The sequence below is a fragment of the Chinchilla lanigera genome, unplaced genomic scaffold, assembly GCF_000276665.1.
Source record: "Chinchilla lanigera isolate Chin_1 unplaced genomic scaffold, ChiLan1.0 scaffold00013, whole genome shotgun sequence".
Lineage (NCBI taxonomy): Eukaryota > Metazoa > Chordata > Mammalia > Rodentia > Chinchillidae > Chinchilla > Chinchilla lanigera.
The window spans coordinates 17,543,457-17,558,687 of NW_004955414.1; the positions used below are offsets into that span (position 1 = coordinate 17,543,457).

Consider the following 15,231-nt stretch of genomic DNA (forward strand, 5'->3'; position numbering starts at 1 on the left):
CAGAACATAAAAAATTGTGAGCATTAACTATTCATTTCAATACACCATCAGACAACAGCAATACAATCATCGCAGCTATTCATATATTTATTTATATTTTGCCTTCCTTTTTTCTTCTTTCCCTCATCCCACTCATTCCTTCCTTTGAGCAATTTCTTTCCCTTTCCCATCATCTATTGTACCTTTTGAGTTTTACCTAGTCTTTCAGTTCCCTACACCAGGGAGACAATACGATGTTTACACATGTAAACATTTATTTCACTTATATGAGTATGGTCTCTAGTTGCATCCATTTACCTACAAAAGCCTCAAGTTTATCTTTTTTACTCTACAAATTTTAAAAAGAAAGACAGGATCTCACTCTGTGGCCTAGCCCCAAACTCCTCGACTTAAACAATTCTCCTGCCTCAGCTTCTTGAGTAGTTAGGACTACAGGCATGTGCCACCATGTCCACACTGCTTGCTAATTTACTCAGTCCAATTTCATCCAAAAAATTATTGGAAATGGCTAGTAACCTTTTTTCTTTAAGTGCCCGTACATACACCACATGATTGTTCCTATCTGTGTCACATATTCTGTACTGTGACCTATAAAATAGGTGATGTTAATCACACTTTATAAACAATTTCATGCTGCACTCCACAATCCCAGTGAGTCGGGATCTGAGGCAAGAGGACTGCAAGTTCAAGCCCAACCTGGGCAACTTAGTGAGACCCTGTCTCAAACAAAATTTTAAAAAGGGCTGGGAGTATAGGTCAGTAGTAGAGCACTTGCCTAGCAGGCTTAAGCTTTGGGTACAATCCCCACTACTGCCCAAAAAATGGCTTGAAGAGCACAGTTAGGTCATGACTGTGAAGTGAACAAGTGACAGGAGAGCTTTGAAACTGAGACTGCGCAGCGCCGACATCTGTGCCCTTCCCGTCACACCTTGCTGCCTCCTTCCCATTTGTGGGTGGTTGATATTTTATTACTTTCATTTCCAAGTAAAATAGATAGTTCTAAGAACTGTCATCGAATAGGTAAATAAGTGGATTCTCATTTTGGTTTTCAATATAGGTAATTACTGAAGTAAATGGAAGCGTGAACACACCCACCAGGACTCTCAGCTCCCAAGAATTCCCGAGCGTGAGCATATAGTCTCTGAGAGCATTTCCAGAGATGTATCTACAGCTATTCATAGATTAGATTTTGGTCCTCTGCTATTAGAATAAAATAACAGAAATTGTACTTCCTTGAATATAGTTTCACTGACTCAGGTGAAATAACTGTTTGGTCAACTGTTTGATCAGTTGTTTGGTCAAAGTCTGATTGCTAGAGAGGCCAGTGTGGAAACCTTGAGTGGTCTGTGGCCCTGCCTTTTAGTAAGAATGATATCTGTTGCTGTTCAGATCTGCAGACAATCACCAAGAATTCTCAAGCAGCGTTGACTTCTCACCGAGCGAGGAGTAGAAGGCAAGAGGTCACCACACTCGCAGATGCTCAGGATACAGAGGCCGTGCAAGAACGAAGCACAACTCCAGATGAGCCTTTGGCAAGCGCTGCAGAGGCGGGCACACGTTCCCCACCTCCCCCTGCTCTCGAGGGGACTTCTGATGGAGGAGGAGTGCTCCAGGAGCCCCTGGGACGCACAGTACCTGTTTCCAGAATGCAGAGCAGTGAAGAGGCTGAGGCAGGCCCTGCCTACAGTGACGAGGACTATGAAGAAGACATCATTGAGCCCAGGACCCTAAATGAGATCACCACTGCGACAGACAAAACTAGTCCTTGGTCCAGTTTCACATCAGACACGAGTGAGGCCATCAGCCCTCAGCCTGATGAGGTGCAGAAAGAACGTCCCTCCTCTCCTTCTCCAGGACCTTCACCCAGAGAGGCGCTCAGGGCCAAAGGCAGCTTTCTGTCCAGCCCAAAAATGGCTGTCGACTCCCACCTACCTAGGAAGAGTGCTCCTAGCCTTGTTGCTTGTGAGGGTGGAGCCTCTAAGGCCAGGGTTGGCGAGGCTGCCTCAACCACACCTCAGCCTGGCACATACCTACCGCACTCAGGAACCCAACGGAGCAAGACGTTCATCGGGTGGAGCTCACCACGAGCAGATCAGGACAAGGAGCCAAAGCCAGAGGCCCAGGCTGACAATGAAGCTGCCTCCAGTGAGCTCAGTGACTCTCCTGATAGCATGGAGAAATCCCCTCAACACCTGACCTCCCAAAGGAAAAGAGAAAGCCATAAAAAGCCACCTGTGGAGTCCCCTAACATCAGGCAGAAGCAGGTGACAACTGGCTCAGAGGTGTCCACAAGGCAGAGCCTCCTGTATCCTTTGGTGTTTCCCCCAAGTGGCCCCTTGAGCCATCTCCAGGCATTTGGGTGTTGATGTTAGTCTAGCCAAGTGCACGAGCAGCGGCCACCCTGTGGAATGCCTGGGGGATATGGGAAGCCCCTTCCTTCCGAAGCCTCTCCGCACGCCAGGTGTACAGGTCTGCCGTTGACACCAGCCCTCTGAAGGACTCTCTGAACTGAGTTTGGGTGTTGGTAGCACATTTATAAGCTTGCCTGCCTAATTTATCCAGTTCATCTAGGGCAGTGGTGGCAAACTTACGGCACATGTGTTGTTTGTCTTTTAAGACAAAAGATATTAATTAGCAGTTTTTTCTAAACTAAAACCTCAGTGTTCAGGTTTGATAGCAGTGTTGGTACTTTGATAAATAGATGAGTTTTAGGTTGCAGTTTGGGCCCTTGTCTCTAAAAGGTTCACCATCATTGATCTAGGGGGTAGTTCGCCACCAAAAGGAAGGGTTGGGATCTTAGTTAAAACAGAAGTGGAAGTGGGGCTGGGGATAGCTCCGGTGGTAGAGAAATTGCCAAGCATGTGCGAGGTGCTGTATGAGGCCAGCATGGCAACAGCAAGAACAGAAAGCCAGGTGCAGGGGCACATGTGCGTAATCCCAGCTACTCGGGAAGCTGAAGCAGGAGGATTGCAAGTTTGAAGCCAACCTGGGCGATTTAGCAAGAGCCTGTCTCAAAAAACAAAAGTGGGTGGGGCCCAGCTTGGTGGAACACTTGTAATCCCAGCGTTTGAGAGGCTGAGGCAAAAGGATCACAAGTTCAAGGCCAGCCTCGGCTACACGGAATAGGAAGATGAGAACCCTGTCTTAAAAAAAATTTTAAAAAGTGGGTGAGGATGTATCTCAGTAGTAGAATCCTTGCTTCAATCCCTGGTACTACAAAATAATAAAATAAAATAAAATAAGTGAAAGTACAGAGAGAGGGGAAAAAGGGCACTAACACTGACTGAGCATTTACTATGTACCAGGCACCTTGCCTTGTGATTTAGTCATTACAGGTCTTTCAGGTAGGTATCATTTATTTTGCATATAAGGAATTTGAGGCTCATAGTTACAGGGACTTTCCTAAGACTCAAACTTTTTTAAAAACCAAGTGGTGGATACCAGGAGGACAGTAGGGTATGGAGAGGTTGTATAAGGCCAGAGAAAGCCAAGAGATGGTACAGGGTCTGGTGAGGGAGACCCAGGGGGCTGCAGATTGCAGGGCTGGGGGAGGTCTGTCGATGGGGATGAGCAGGAGCCAGCCAGATGGGAGTGGGGCAGCATCGGTGATGGTGTGGTAGAGAGAGGCCAGCCCTGCAGGCTCTGTACTGACGTTCAAGGCTGCCCTGAACTGCGTAGTGAGACCCTGTCTCGAACAAACGAAAAATAAATTGAAAGAATTGAAGGGAGAAGGCTGGGAATGCAGCTCAGTACAAAGACCTGGGTTTGATCCATACTACAAAATAAATAATATTAAAAATACCAAGTGATGGAGACACGAAGAAGTGGGCATCACTGATAAGGATTTTCCCAACTGGCAGAACGGTACTGTTGATGGGAAGAAAGGGCCTCTGACATTCACCCTTCCCTCCTTTGAAACGGCCTGCACATTATAGGGAAAGGAGACTCCTGGGGACCACAGAGCCTTCTCGTCTGTGCTGACTGGCTGATGCGGTCAACCCACCAGCTGTTCCCACAACACAGGTGATCATGTGGCCGTTAGATGAAGGGGGCCTTTACTGACCCAAGCACATCCTCTGCTAGATGCTGGGGGGGACCCACCTTTGGCCCTTGTAGATCCAACATCTTATTATTTGTGACTTCAGATTTAGCTTTTCTCAGCTATTTCTTCTCAGCTAAGACTGAAGCAGGAATCCCTTACCCGTCAGACTCTCAGCTCCTGGAACAGCAAGCTTGTCTTTTAGTGTTGCCCTCACCTGCCAATGAACGGAATAGGAACCAGTACTAAACTGAACAGTCGCAGTTTCACAAGAGTATTGAGAAAATCAAGTGGGTAAAAGCATTCATACACATTACACAGATGTGACTCCTCATGCAGGTGGGAGAATGGGCTCAGGAAAAGCATAACATGTAGGTAGCTAAGGATTCAAAGCAGATGGCCTCTGGAGAAACTTGCCTGGCTTCACCATCCTGCCTCCTGAGGTCGCTGCCTTAAAATCAGTTTATTTGTGTTCAGAATAGGGGCTGCCACATGTGCCCAGGCCCCTGGAATTCAGGCCTTCCCAACTATTCTTTCAGAACATGAGTATAGCCAGACTTCATGCTCGGTGCTAAGAGCAGATTTGAATCAGACTTTACCTCAGGTTCCCATTATCTGGTAGAAGTCAATCAAGTAAACAGGTAATTTGAATTTATTATAAGTGCTCTGGTGAGACACGGGAGCATTGGTAGGAAATTGCCATAACTGCTTGGAATTACCCCAGTAAGGAAGGCATGAGAACAAGGCCTTCAGGATGAACAGCCATTCTGTAGGCAGAGCCAGGGGATAGTTCTAGCCAGGATGAACTCTGTGTACAGGAGGCCGGCCAGGCAAAAGAGCCTGGCCCATGGGCAGCAGTTACTGTGCTGGAGCCCCGGGCTAAGTGGAATGGTGAGAGATGAGGCAGGCCCTGGATCGTAGGCTTTTAGACCTGGCCAAGGTGCTTAGGCTCTAACCTACAATCAAATAAACATCAGTTTCCCGTTCTATAAAACGGAAGCAAAAGTACTTAGGGGGTTGCAAAAATTAATGATACAAACTAACTAGCCCAGTGCCCAGTACATAGTGTTTGGCAAATGTTGACTGTTAAGCAAGTGTGAGGGCCGAGCGTGGTGGCACACACCTGTAATCCCAGCACCTGGGAGGCTGAGGCAGGAGGATCGCCTGGGATCCATAGTGGATTCAAGGCCAGCCTGAACTGCATAGTGAGACCTTGTCTCAAAAAAAAGATATTTCTGTCACAAGTTACTAGTCTGGTGTTGTCATTTGCTGGATAGGGAACAGCATAGAAAAAGACAGGTTTGGGGAAAGATGCCGTATCTGTTTTGGGCGTGTGCCTGCAGGACATCCAGGAGGAATGAGGCCTGGGGTTCAGACATGGGATTGGATAGAAAGGTGAAGGTCTCTAGAAATTGATGAGGGCATCAGGAAGAGGGAGAACACACAGACAGAGCCCCAAGGGTCCTAGATATAAGAGGCAGGCAGAGCAAAGCAGGGCCACAGAGTAGCTGAGCAAGCTGGGAAAGACGGAGCGCAGCAGAGGCTGCCAGGAATTGCAGGTGTGGCTGGCACTCGGAAGTGAGGACAGGTCCAGAAGAGGGTAGACTGGCATGTGTCTGCCGGCTTCAGCATTGAGGAGGACCCTGCAGTGGTGGAACAGACCAGACCTGAGTGGGTAAGTGATCTGTTGCTGGAGACAAGCGGAACAGGCCACTCTGCCCGTAAGCTAGGGAGCCGAGAGTAGCTGCTGTTTGTTGTTCAGATGATTCACTGTATCAGCCACCATTCGAAGCACCTTACCTGTATAAATCTAACCCTCCACACTATAGGTACTAATGTTATATCTGTTTTAAAGACGAAAAGAACGGAGGCATCAAAAGTGAGCTTCCTGAAGTTACACAGGCAGCAAGGGACAACTGAGTGGTATAACCAGAAGAGAATCAGAGGTCAGGTGCAGTGGGCCTTAGGAAGAAGGCAGAATTGGGCTTTTCCTAAATGGGAAACTTGGGCACTTTTGTAAGCGAAGGAGAAAAAGTTGGAGAGTTGCTCTGTCGATAAAGGGCTGAAAACAGGCAGGAGGTGGCAGGCTGAGGAGAGATGCTATGTTCAGACCCGGCCCTGACACCTCCCAGCAGAGCTGGTCCTTCCCCACAGCATCAGCTGACTCTGCTGGAGACCCAGCAATCAGAACAGCACCAGCAAAAGGCCGTGCCTCGACTGTGCTTCTGGACAAAGCTTGGGTCAAAGTTCTCTTTCCATTCAGGTCCTGCATGTCACCCCCAGCTCGCTACGGAAAAATCAGGAACTGAAAGCCAAGTGTGGCGGCACGTGCCTATAATCCTGGCACTTGGGAGGCTGAGGCAGAGGATTGCTGCAAGCTACATAGTGAGTTCAAGGCCAGCCTGAACTACATAGTGAGACCCTGTCTCAAAAAAAAATCAGGGACTTGAACCAAAACTGGACATAAATGCATTTTATTCAAGTCAGTAGAACAGTGACTACCCTGGACACCATGCTAGGTGATGGGAATGTGACTGAAAAAAAGGAATCATCTCTGCCCTCTTGGAGTTCAGTGTCAGCCATAGAAGAGCAATGATAAAATAGAAAACCTGTTAAACAAATTTAAATCAAAACCATATATAATTTATTAAACAAAAATTTTTAAATTGAACATCTCAATAGTCTCCACACCCTGAAAGTTAAACCCAACTGAACCAGTGCTTTGATTCAACAAATATTTGCTGAACACCACGTTCTCAACACAGGAACCTCAAGCAGGTACAAGGAAGGAGCCATGGCACCTGCCTCCTAGGGCTCAGGTCCAAACTGTACCGGCCACCTGTGCCCACAGACAGCCCCTTACCGGGGAGCCTTTGTTTCTGAGTGTGATCAGAGAACAGCCAGGCAGCAGACCCTCCTGCAGCGCCAGGCACCTCTGTCCTGGGCAAGGCCCCTGGAGCCACCTGCTCCATCTCTCACCTCTTAACAAGGCAGCTTTTAACCGTGGGCCCTCTGCACGTGTCATGCAGCACCTACCAGCATCCTGCAGGGAGCTGAAGGAAGCCACACTCCCTACCACTAAGAAACATAAGGAATATTGAGGGAACAAACTGAGAGCCGTGACATCCTGAGCATTCCCTGTGGCAGACTGCTCTCACATGAGGAAGGAGAGATCGCTGTGGGCTAAAATTAGCAGAGGGCTTCCTGGAGAAGGCAGAATTTGAACTGACACATGAAGTACAGACTGTGGGCCAGGGATGTAGCTCAGCGGCACGGCGCCTGCCTGGCAAGCGCGAGGTCCTGAGTTCAATTCCCAGTACCAAAAAAAAAAAAGTACAGACTGTCAGGAGCGGGCAGCTTCTGCCAGTAGGGGAAACGTAAATGGTGTAGCTGAGGTCAGTGGAGACGCTGGCCTGGGGAGGGGTAGACTTCCAGGTGTCTTTGTCCCTTAACGACCACTACAGCCCAGAGCCCATTGTTGTGCCCAACTTCTTTTTGCCTCCCCAGCAGTTGGAGGCCTCCCTACGGCTGCTGTCATTCTCTACAGCTTTGCCACCACCAGCCGCAGCAGATGAGGTAAGAAAACAGCCAAGGCAGAGCCGTCGTCCCTTGCCGTGCAGAGCTGCCCTGGACCGCCTTCCGCCTGCACTCCTTACACTTCCCCGGAGCACATTCTTTGGTCTCAGCGGTGGGCAAGGAGCTCAGGAAACGCGAGGGAGCGTGATGTGTGAGAGCAGGGCACTGTCGGCGGGGGGGAGTGGGCACAGCACAGAAGCATAAAAGCAGGAGTCAGCTGAGGAAGGCTCGCTGAGTGCTCTGGGAGCTCCAGCTAAAATCAGCAGGGGCAGACTCTGCGTTTTCAGGGAGCCGCAGCAGGTGAGTGGGGTCTGGATGAAGAAAGGGCGCTACAGCCTTACTCAGAAATACTTGCACAGGACGTGTCTGGCAGCCTGCTTATTCGGCTTCGTACTGGTGCCACATGTTACAGACCCGTGGATACCCTTGTTATTGATCCCTATGGCCAGGGATTATTGCTGCAAAACTGTCATCCTCTTCATTTTGCCTCTAAAAGTTTCCTTCTACACCATCCCCTTTTCATATACTCCTGGTTTCTATGCTACATGTGCTCCACATTGCAGTGCTTCCTGCTTATTCCCAAATAAGAATTTTGGGGGTTTTTGGTTTCTTTTTTTGGTGCCTGGAATCAAACTCAGGACCTTGCACTTGCCAGGCAGGCACTTACGCCACTGAGCTGTATCTCAGGCCCCTGGTTTTTTTATTTGTTTTTGTTTTTGCTCTTTTGGAACCAGGATTTGCTAGGCAGTTCAGGCTGGCCTCAAACTCGAAGCTGTCCTCTTGCTTTAGCCTCCCAAGTGCTGGGAACAGGCGTGCACCACCGTGCTCAGCCAAGATTATTCTTTAGAGACTATCTCTGTTAATTAGTTTGACACTAGCCAATAAAGTCTGCAAAAAGGAAGAGAAAAATATTTTCAAGAATTAGATGTTTTACCAGGTGTGGTGGCACACACCTGTAATCCCAGCACTCGGGAAGCTGAGCCAGGAGGATTGTTGCGAGTTCAAGACCAGCCTGGGCTACAAAGTGAGTTTAAGGCCAGCCTGAACTGCATAGCAAGACCCTGTCTCAAAAAAAGATAAAAAAAAAGAAAAAAGATGTTTTAAAATCATTGAAATAGTTACCTCGGGGTAGGTCAGAACTTTGATTTCCTTACATTTAACAGTTGGTTCAAGATTTCATTTTGAATTATATTTGGGTAGCAGCACTGTAATCTCAGAGTTTAGGATCCCTAATGATCTTTAAAATGGCCTCACTTTGAACAGTTTAAGACAAAAAAGTAATCTTTTATGTTTATTCACATATTTACTATTTCTAATGTTTTCCATTCCTGCTTCACATCCTGATTTCTAACTTGGGCCATTTCATATACTGCAGATCTACTACTAACTGATTCTCTTAGCTCCAGTTGTCTGAAAATGTCTTTATTTTGCCTTCATTTTTAAGAAATTCCCCTTACTATAGAATTCTAAAGTGGGTTTTCTTGTTGTGTTCCGTTGTTTCTGATGAGACATAGACATCATTCTACCACCTGCATTTCTTTTTTTTTTTTTTTTTTTTGTACTGGGAATCAAACTCAGGACCTTGCGCTTGACAGGCAGGCGTTTGTGCCACTGAGCTATTATCTCCCCACCTGCAGGAAATTTATTGCAGGAAAATTCAACCACCATCTATGCGGTTAATCCTGTCAGAGCATAATTATCGAATTTTACTCCTCCTCCAGACCTCACAACCCATAGCCAACCTGTTACCAAGGCCTCTTCACTCTCCTCGAACATGAATCCACTCACTTCTCCGTCTTCCCTTCCCCAGCCCTAGTCACCTCCCCCGGGACTGGGTCCAGCTAGTCTTACTTGTAGACACATTCTTCTACTACCCTTTCTCTGTTCCACAGCCTCTGTGAGCTTCCACTGTAACCAGTCTTTCATTCTACTTTATCAGTGGAAAAGAGACAGGACTCTGGTCTGGTTTAAGTGTCTTTCGTTTTATTTTGGTTTCATTTCTTGTGCAGTACTGGGGGTTGAGCCTGGGGAGTGCTGAGCCACCCCCTCTCCAGCTTTTTTATCTTTTTATTTTGAGAGTGTTTCACCAAGTTGCCCAGGCTGGCCTTGGACTTAGGGTCCGGCTGCCTCAGCCTCCAGAGCAGCTAGGTTTACAGGCATGTGCCACCACACCCAGCTGTGTTCAAAGTATCTTGTCCCCCCTTTACCCCGGCTTCTAGCTGTGGATGCTAAACTTGCTGCTGCATTTAGCATCGAGGAAGTCCTCGTCACTGCCTGAGAGGACTCTGGGAGCTCCCCCAAAGGAAGGCAGGCAGCCGAGGGGGTGAAAGGTGAGCGAGGCAGGCAGCTGTGCCGAGTCCCCGTCTGAGGCAGCGACCCAGCAGCAGTGTTTACTTTCAGTTTTCAGCTCTTGAGATTTGTTTCCAGCTCCTGAGTCAGTGTTTCCATCACCTGAGGGAGCCACTGTGGAGAAGGATAAAACAGCAGCTCTAATCCCAGGCCAGAGGCTCACTTGGGGAGAACAGGGGTAGACAGTGGAGTGGGGAGAGCTTGGCCCAGCCTAGCACTGAGCATACCTTGGGGAGGTGCTGTACCCCGGTTCTACTCAGGACTTTTACAGCCTAAGTTCCTGCCCAAGGCAAGAGCAGCAGGGCTTCGTTTTGCTCCGGTGTCTGCAGCCAGTGTCAGCTCCAGCGTGACCCCTGTGTTTTGCAGCATGCTTTACCTGGCCTGAGCCTTAATCATATCTGAATTTCCTTTGGGCCTCACAGTAGACCTGGGTTACAAGACTGGACAGAAGTTCTTAGTTTCACTTGGCAGTAAAGACACTGAGATGCAGAAACAGAAAGCGTCTTTGACTTTAGCGAGTGAGCGATTGGGCTGGGCTACAGACCAGTGACTCTTCCGCTCCTTCCCACTGCTCCTCCCCTACATAGGCCCTGGGATACTGTAAAGCAGGGCTAGGGTAACTGGGGACACCTGCACCCACCGCCACCTGGGAACATGCGGTCTGTTCACAGGGATCCACCCAGGGTGAGGTGGAGGAAACCCAGAACACAGGCTGGGGTCAGATCACATTCAGACCTTTCAGAGCAGAGGCTGTGTCACAGGGACCTGGCTAAACAGGAGGCCCTGGGCCAGGCCGCATCCATGGTTGACAGGGCACCTCCTCCTGCATTATTTGCTCATCCTGCTCCCCTGGAACTCTTGGTGATCCTCCTCCTCATCTGCAGAGGAGGAAACCAAGACCCAGAGATACTGTAAGCCAGTGTGCAAAGTCCTGGTAGAGCCAGGACTAGAGCTAATGCTCCAGCCAGGGCTAGCGTGTTGATTTGGGGAGCCCTAAGCAGCCCCATGTTATCCTTCTACCACCCCTCTTATTCCTTCCATATACTTGTGTTTTCCCCAGCAGAGGCTGGCAAGGCCTCTTTTAAGACACATATGTCACTGGGAAGGCCTACCATGTTCATGGGATGAGCATCCAAGTGCATAGAAAACAGGAGGTCTCAGAGGTCTCTCCCTCCCCCTCGCTCCCCCCCCCTCGCTCGCTCTCCCTCCCCCTTGCTTTCTCTCCCTCCCCCACTCCATCCCTGTCCTTTAAAGGTCAGCTCATTGAGACCCCAAAGGAATAGATCTACTCCTCCCCAACCACTTGGGAACTGCTGTCAGCAGGCCTCAGCCCCTCTTTCTAAGTTTGTCTTCATGCAGGGCGTGGTGGTGCATGCCTATAACCCCAGTACTCTGGAGTCTGAGCCAGGAGGATCACCAAGAGTTCCAGGCCAGCCTGAGCTACATAGTGAGTTCAAGGCCAGGCTGAACTACATAGTGAGACCCTGTCTCAGAAAACTAAAAATAGGGGCCAGGGATATAGCTCAGTGATATAAGCGCCTGCCTGGCAAGCGCAAGGTCCTGAGTTCGATTCCTGGTACAAAAAAAAGAAAGAAAACTAAAAATAAGTTTGTCTTCTGCTGCCTCCATTCTCTCAGTTCAGCCCAGGCCAGGGCCACTACTTTGGCAGCAGAGAACTTTTCTCTACACCTTTCTGCAAACAAACCCTCACCTGGCCTACTCTCTCCCATCTTATGTTTAAACTCTTCCTTCATGTTTTTTCAAAATACTCTTCCAGGAGTTGCACCCCATGTATGACAGCCCCCATCCAGACTCCCAGGGCCCTGCAGCCCCTGCAGCTCTGACAGTCCTGCTTCCAGGTGGCCTCCTCCTTCCTGCCCCAGAAGGCTGATGGCTCCTGCAAAGCCACACTGTGCTGTTTTCTTGCACACCTCTGGAGTGTGGGAGTATTTCGGAGGGGCGATTACTACACTTTGGGATTCCCTGCTCTAGGCAATTTTGTCTTTTCAGCCCTTTCAGCGTTGTGGGTTTGGGGTGGTAATCCTGAAGAAAGAACCTCTACTACTTCAAGATGTTCTTAAAACCGTTTTAAGGTTAACAGAAGACAAATGTTGCTGAGTGTTCTGTCCTTACACACCCCTGGCCTGCCCTGTACACAGTGCCAAGTCCTGTCACTATCCTGTTCCCCAGGCCTGGGCCATGCAGATATGGTTGTGGGTGCTGGGAGATTGACTGAACCACCTACACTGGATTCAGCCCTGGGGCAGATACGGGCCCAGCCAGCAGCTACAGGCAGTGTTCATGCTTTTCCCCTACTGGGTGGCCTCACCCCCACCCAGCTCTGTTGAAAGTCTGCCTATCTTGAATCCCAGCTCTGAGTGTGGCCTTGTCAGATCTTCCCACCTCTTACTAGTTGCTCCTTTTCCGGTGCTCCCAAGCTTCAAACCTTCCTCTGTGACTGGTAGGTAGATCAGTGGTTGACCCTCTAGCCTGAGCACCCCCATGAGGACAGGAACCATGTCTACCTGTTGTCCATATGAGTTGATCAAATTGAGTAGATCTTAGGCTTCTAAAAGTTTTGTTGAATCACCAGTATTCTTCCATGGTTGCTTCATGAGCTGAGGTGGTTGGCCCTTCTAGCCTTGGAGATGAGACCCATCTACGTCTTCCAAAATGGAGAATGCTTCTGTTCTGACAGATGAGGAAACAAAGACCTAGTTTTAGGATTTGTGACAGAAAACCAAACTTGCTGGGCATGGTGGCGTGTGCCTGTAATGCCAGCACTTAGGAGGCTGAGGCAGGAGGATCATTGGGAGTTCAAGGCCAGCCTGAGCTACAAAGTAAGCTCAAGGCCAGCCTGAACTGCATAATGAGACCCTGTCCCAAAAAGACAAAAAGAAAATAAAGCTTTTAGGTCTGTTTTCTCATCTGGCTTTTAAAACAAAAATCCCCCTGCTTCACTTCTGATAGAGCAGAGGTAGAAATGGAAAGTAAGTTAAAGCTGGTGACCCAGAAGATCCACCTACACTATAGCCAGAGGACTGGAATGAGATTTGTGTCACCTCTAAACCCCAGGGAGCTCAGGAAACACCCACCTTAGACCTTATGGGTACAGACGGGCATATAGAACCTTCATGTGCTAGAGGCCCTGAGAGGATTTGATTTCACTAAAGGCCTGGCACATAGTAGGCCAACAACCACTGATTCTAGAAATGAATGTCATGTTTGCTGCAAAGGCAGTCTCCTCCCCCTGATTTAAGCCTCTGATTGCCATGCATGGTCCCATCACTGGTCTGCAGCTGCTAAGCTCCCATGACCTGTCCCAGCTGGAGTCACTTGCAGTGGAGCCAGTCCATGCCCTGCAGAAGTGCCCGCTGTGGAGGGGCAGGCAGCAGCACAGGCTGCCTCACTGGCATCTCCTGGCCTGAGGTGTTGTGCCATGCAGCTGCTTCCCAGATTTTGCAAGGAAAAAGTAAAAACCAGCAAAGGGTGATTTCCTTCTTAGCCTAGGCCTACCTAAAAAAGCTGGAGCTCCTAAACGCTGCTGTGCAGCTCGGCACTAGCACCGCTTGCTCTTGGCTATAAGGAAAGCCTGCCTGTGGAAGACAGTGCTGAGACCCTTGTACTGAAACCTTCATGCTTTGCAAACCAGGCAGCTCTACATGAATGTTATCGAAAGGGCCCAAACATGAGCGATGTCGTCAGGGCTAACCTAGCTGACTTCTCTCCCTCCAGGACAAGAGTGAAGCCACCAGTGGAGCCTTCTCCCAGAGGCCTTGTCGCCCCAGACCTCACTCACTCCCTCCCAACCTGCCTGAGGAAGAAACTCGCAGGATTGCTCGGATATTTTCTTCTCAGTGCTCCAAGAAAGACTGATGCAGCCTGAGGGACTGAGGGCAGGGGCCACCTGCCCACCGCCCTCAGCCCTGTCTGGCTTGCAGGAGGTGTCAGGTCCACTTCCCTTAGGGCTGTCACGGCCTCGAACCACCACCAGCCACCTCGTCCACGGGTACCTGAGACACACCGTGTACGGAGGGATGTTCCTCCCACCAGCACTTCAGCTGCTTCCTTCTGTGGTGAGGAAACAATTCCGAGTGGCCCACCTGTCTCAGGGACCAAGCAGGCATCTTTCAGCAGAGAAACTTCCCAGTGTCCTCACGGCCAACTGCTCACCTGAGCCCACCTCTGCCTGCCCTCTTTGCCTTAAAGGTTGGAACCTGACCAGGGCTTCGGGCAGGTTGTAGGTCGTGTGCATCTTCCATAGCCAAGGAAAGCTTAGAGCATCTCCAGCTCATCTGCTTGGGAGTAAGGGTATTTTCTAGATAGAAACTTTTTCATGTTGTATTGAATTAATCAATAGGAGAGAAGGGGGAAATCCCCTCCTTTAAACTGTTAATCTGATTATCTGAAATTCTAACCATGCTCTTATTGTTTTTACCCAGCTTTGATGATTTTTGTTTCTACCTTGAAATAAAATCCTATTGGTATTTGTTTTTTTGTTTTGTTTTGTTTTGTTTTTTGTTTTTGTTTTTTTTTTTCCAGTACCAGGAATCGAACTCACGACCTCATGCTTGCCACGCAGGCACTGTGCCGCTGAGCTAAATCCCCAGCCCCCTATTGGTATTTGTATGTGTGTTCCTGTTCAAATGTTTCCTGGGTTGGCCACAGGAATGGAGTTCTGGAGTTTGGTCATGTTCAAACTGCAGAGAAAAAGGTCAGCAACCACTCAGATCCCAGAGAAGTTCATCCAGAACAGGACCAGGGTCACCATGAGACGTCTAAGCTCCCCCAGATAACCAGAATATCAGATTGGTCCAGATTAAAGACACACTAGCATTTCCTTTACTACTGGTTCTTTTCTTCTTTTCTTTCTTCTGTATTTCTTTTCATTTGCTCGTGCTTGCAATCTGTCAGCAAAGTAGAAAAGTCCCCTGGAACATTTCCCTCCGAGCCCCTGTGGAGAGATGCTGGGCTGAGTAGCTCTTTCAGGACCGCAGCCGCTTGAGCAGCTACGTAGACAAGGCCTGTGGGAGGACAGAGCGGGGCAGAGTGTGGAGTGTGGATGGACGACGAGGCTGGAAGGGGTCTGCCACGGAGGGTTCTGCTTTACACCCCTACACGCTATTTCACTTGGTCCTCAAAACAACTTCATAACCTAGACAATAACACATCTCTTTCACGGTTGAACTGAATCTCAACAAAGTTGAGTGTTTTGCCTCTGTTTACATTGCTAAGGAATGAATCATAACACAGGACATCCCCAGAGA

The 15,231-nt window shown here is 49.0% G+C and overlaps 1 protein-coding gene across 3 annotated transcripts in view; it reads left to right on the top strand.

The window, feature by feature from the left end:
* C2cd3 (C2 calcium-dependent domain containing 3) overlaps positions 1-14,456 on the top strand; it is a 113,614-nt gene extending 99,158 nt beyond the window's left edge. For 2 of the 3 annotated variants that reach the window (XM_013511935.1, XM_013511936.1), the window contains exons 31-33: positions 1,390-2,305; positions 7,504-7,615; positions 13,700-14,456. In XM_013511935.1, coding sequence (XP_013367389.1) covers positions 1,390-2,305; positions 7,504-7,615; positions 13,700-13,840 — 1,169 coding nt within the window. In that variant the 3' untranslated portion in view covers positions 13,841-14,456. Of the gene's footprint in view, positions 1-1,057; positions 1,229-1,389; positions 2,306-7,503; positions 7,616-13,699 lie in introns of those variants that run through there. The other variant, XM_013511937.1, reaches the window with a different exon arrangement.
* Positions 14,457-15,231: the final 775 nt, after the last annotated feature.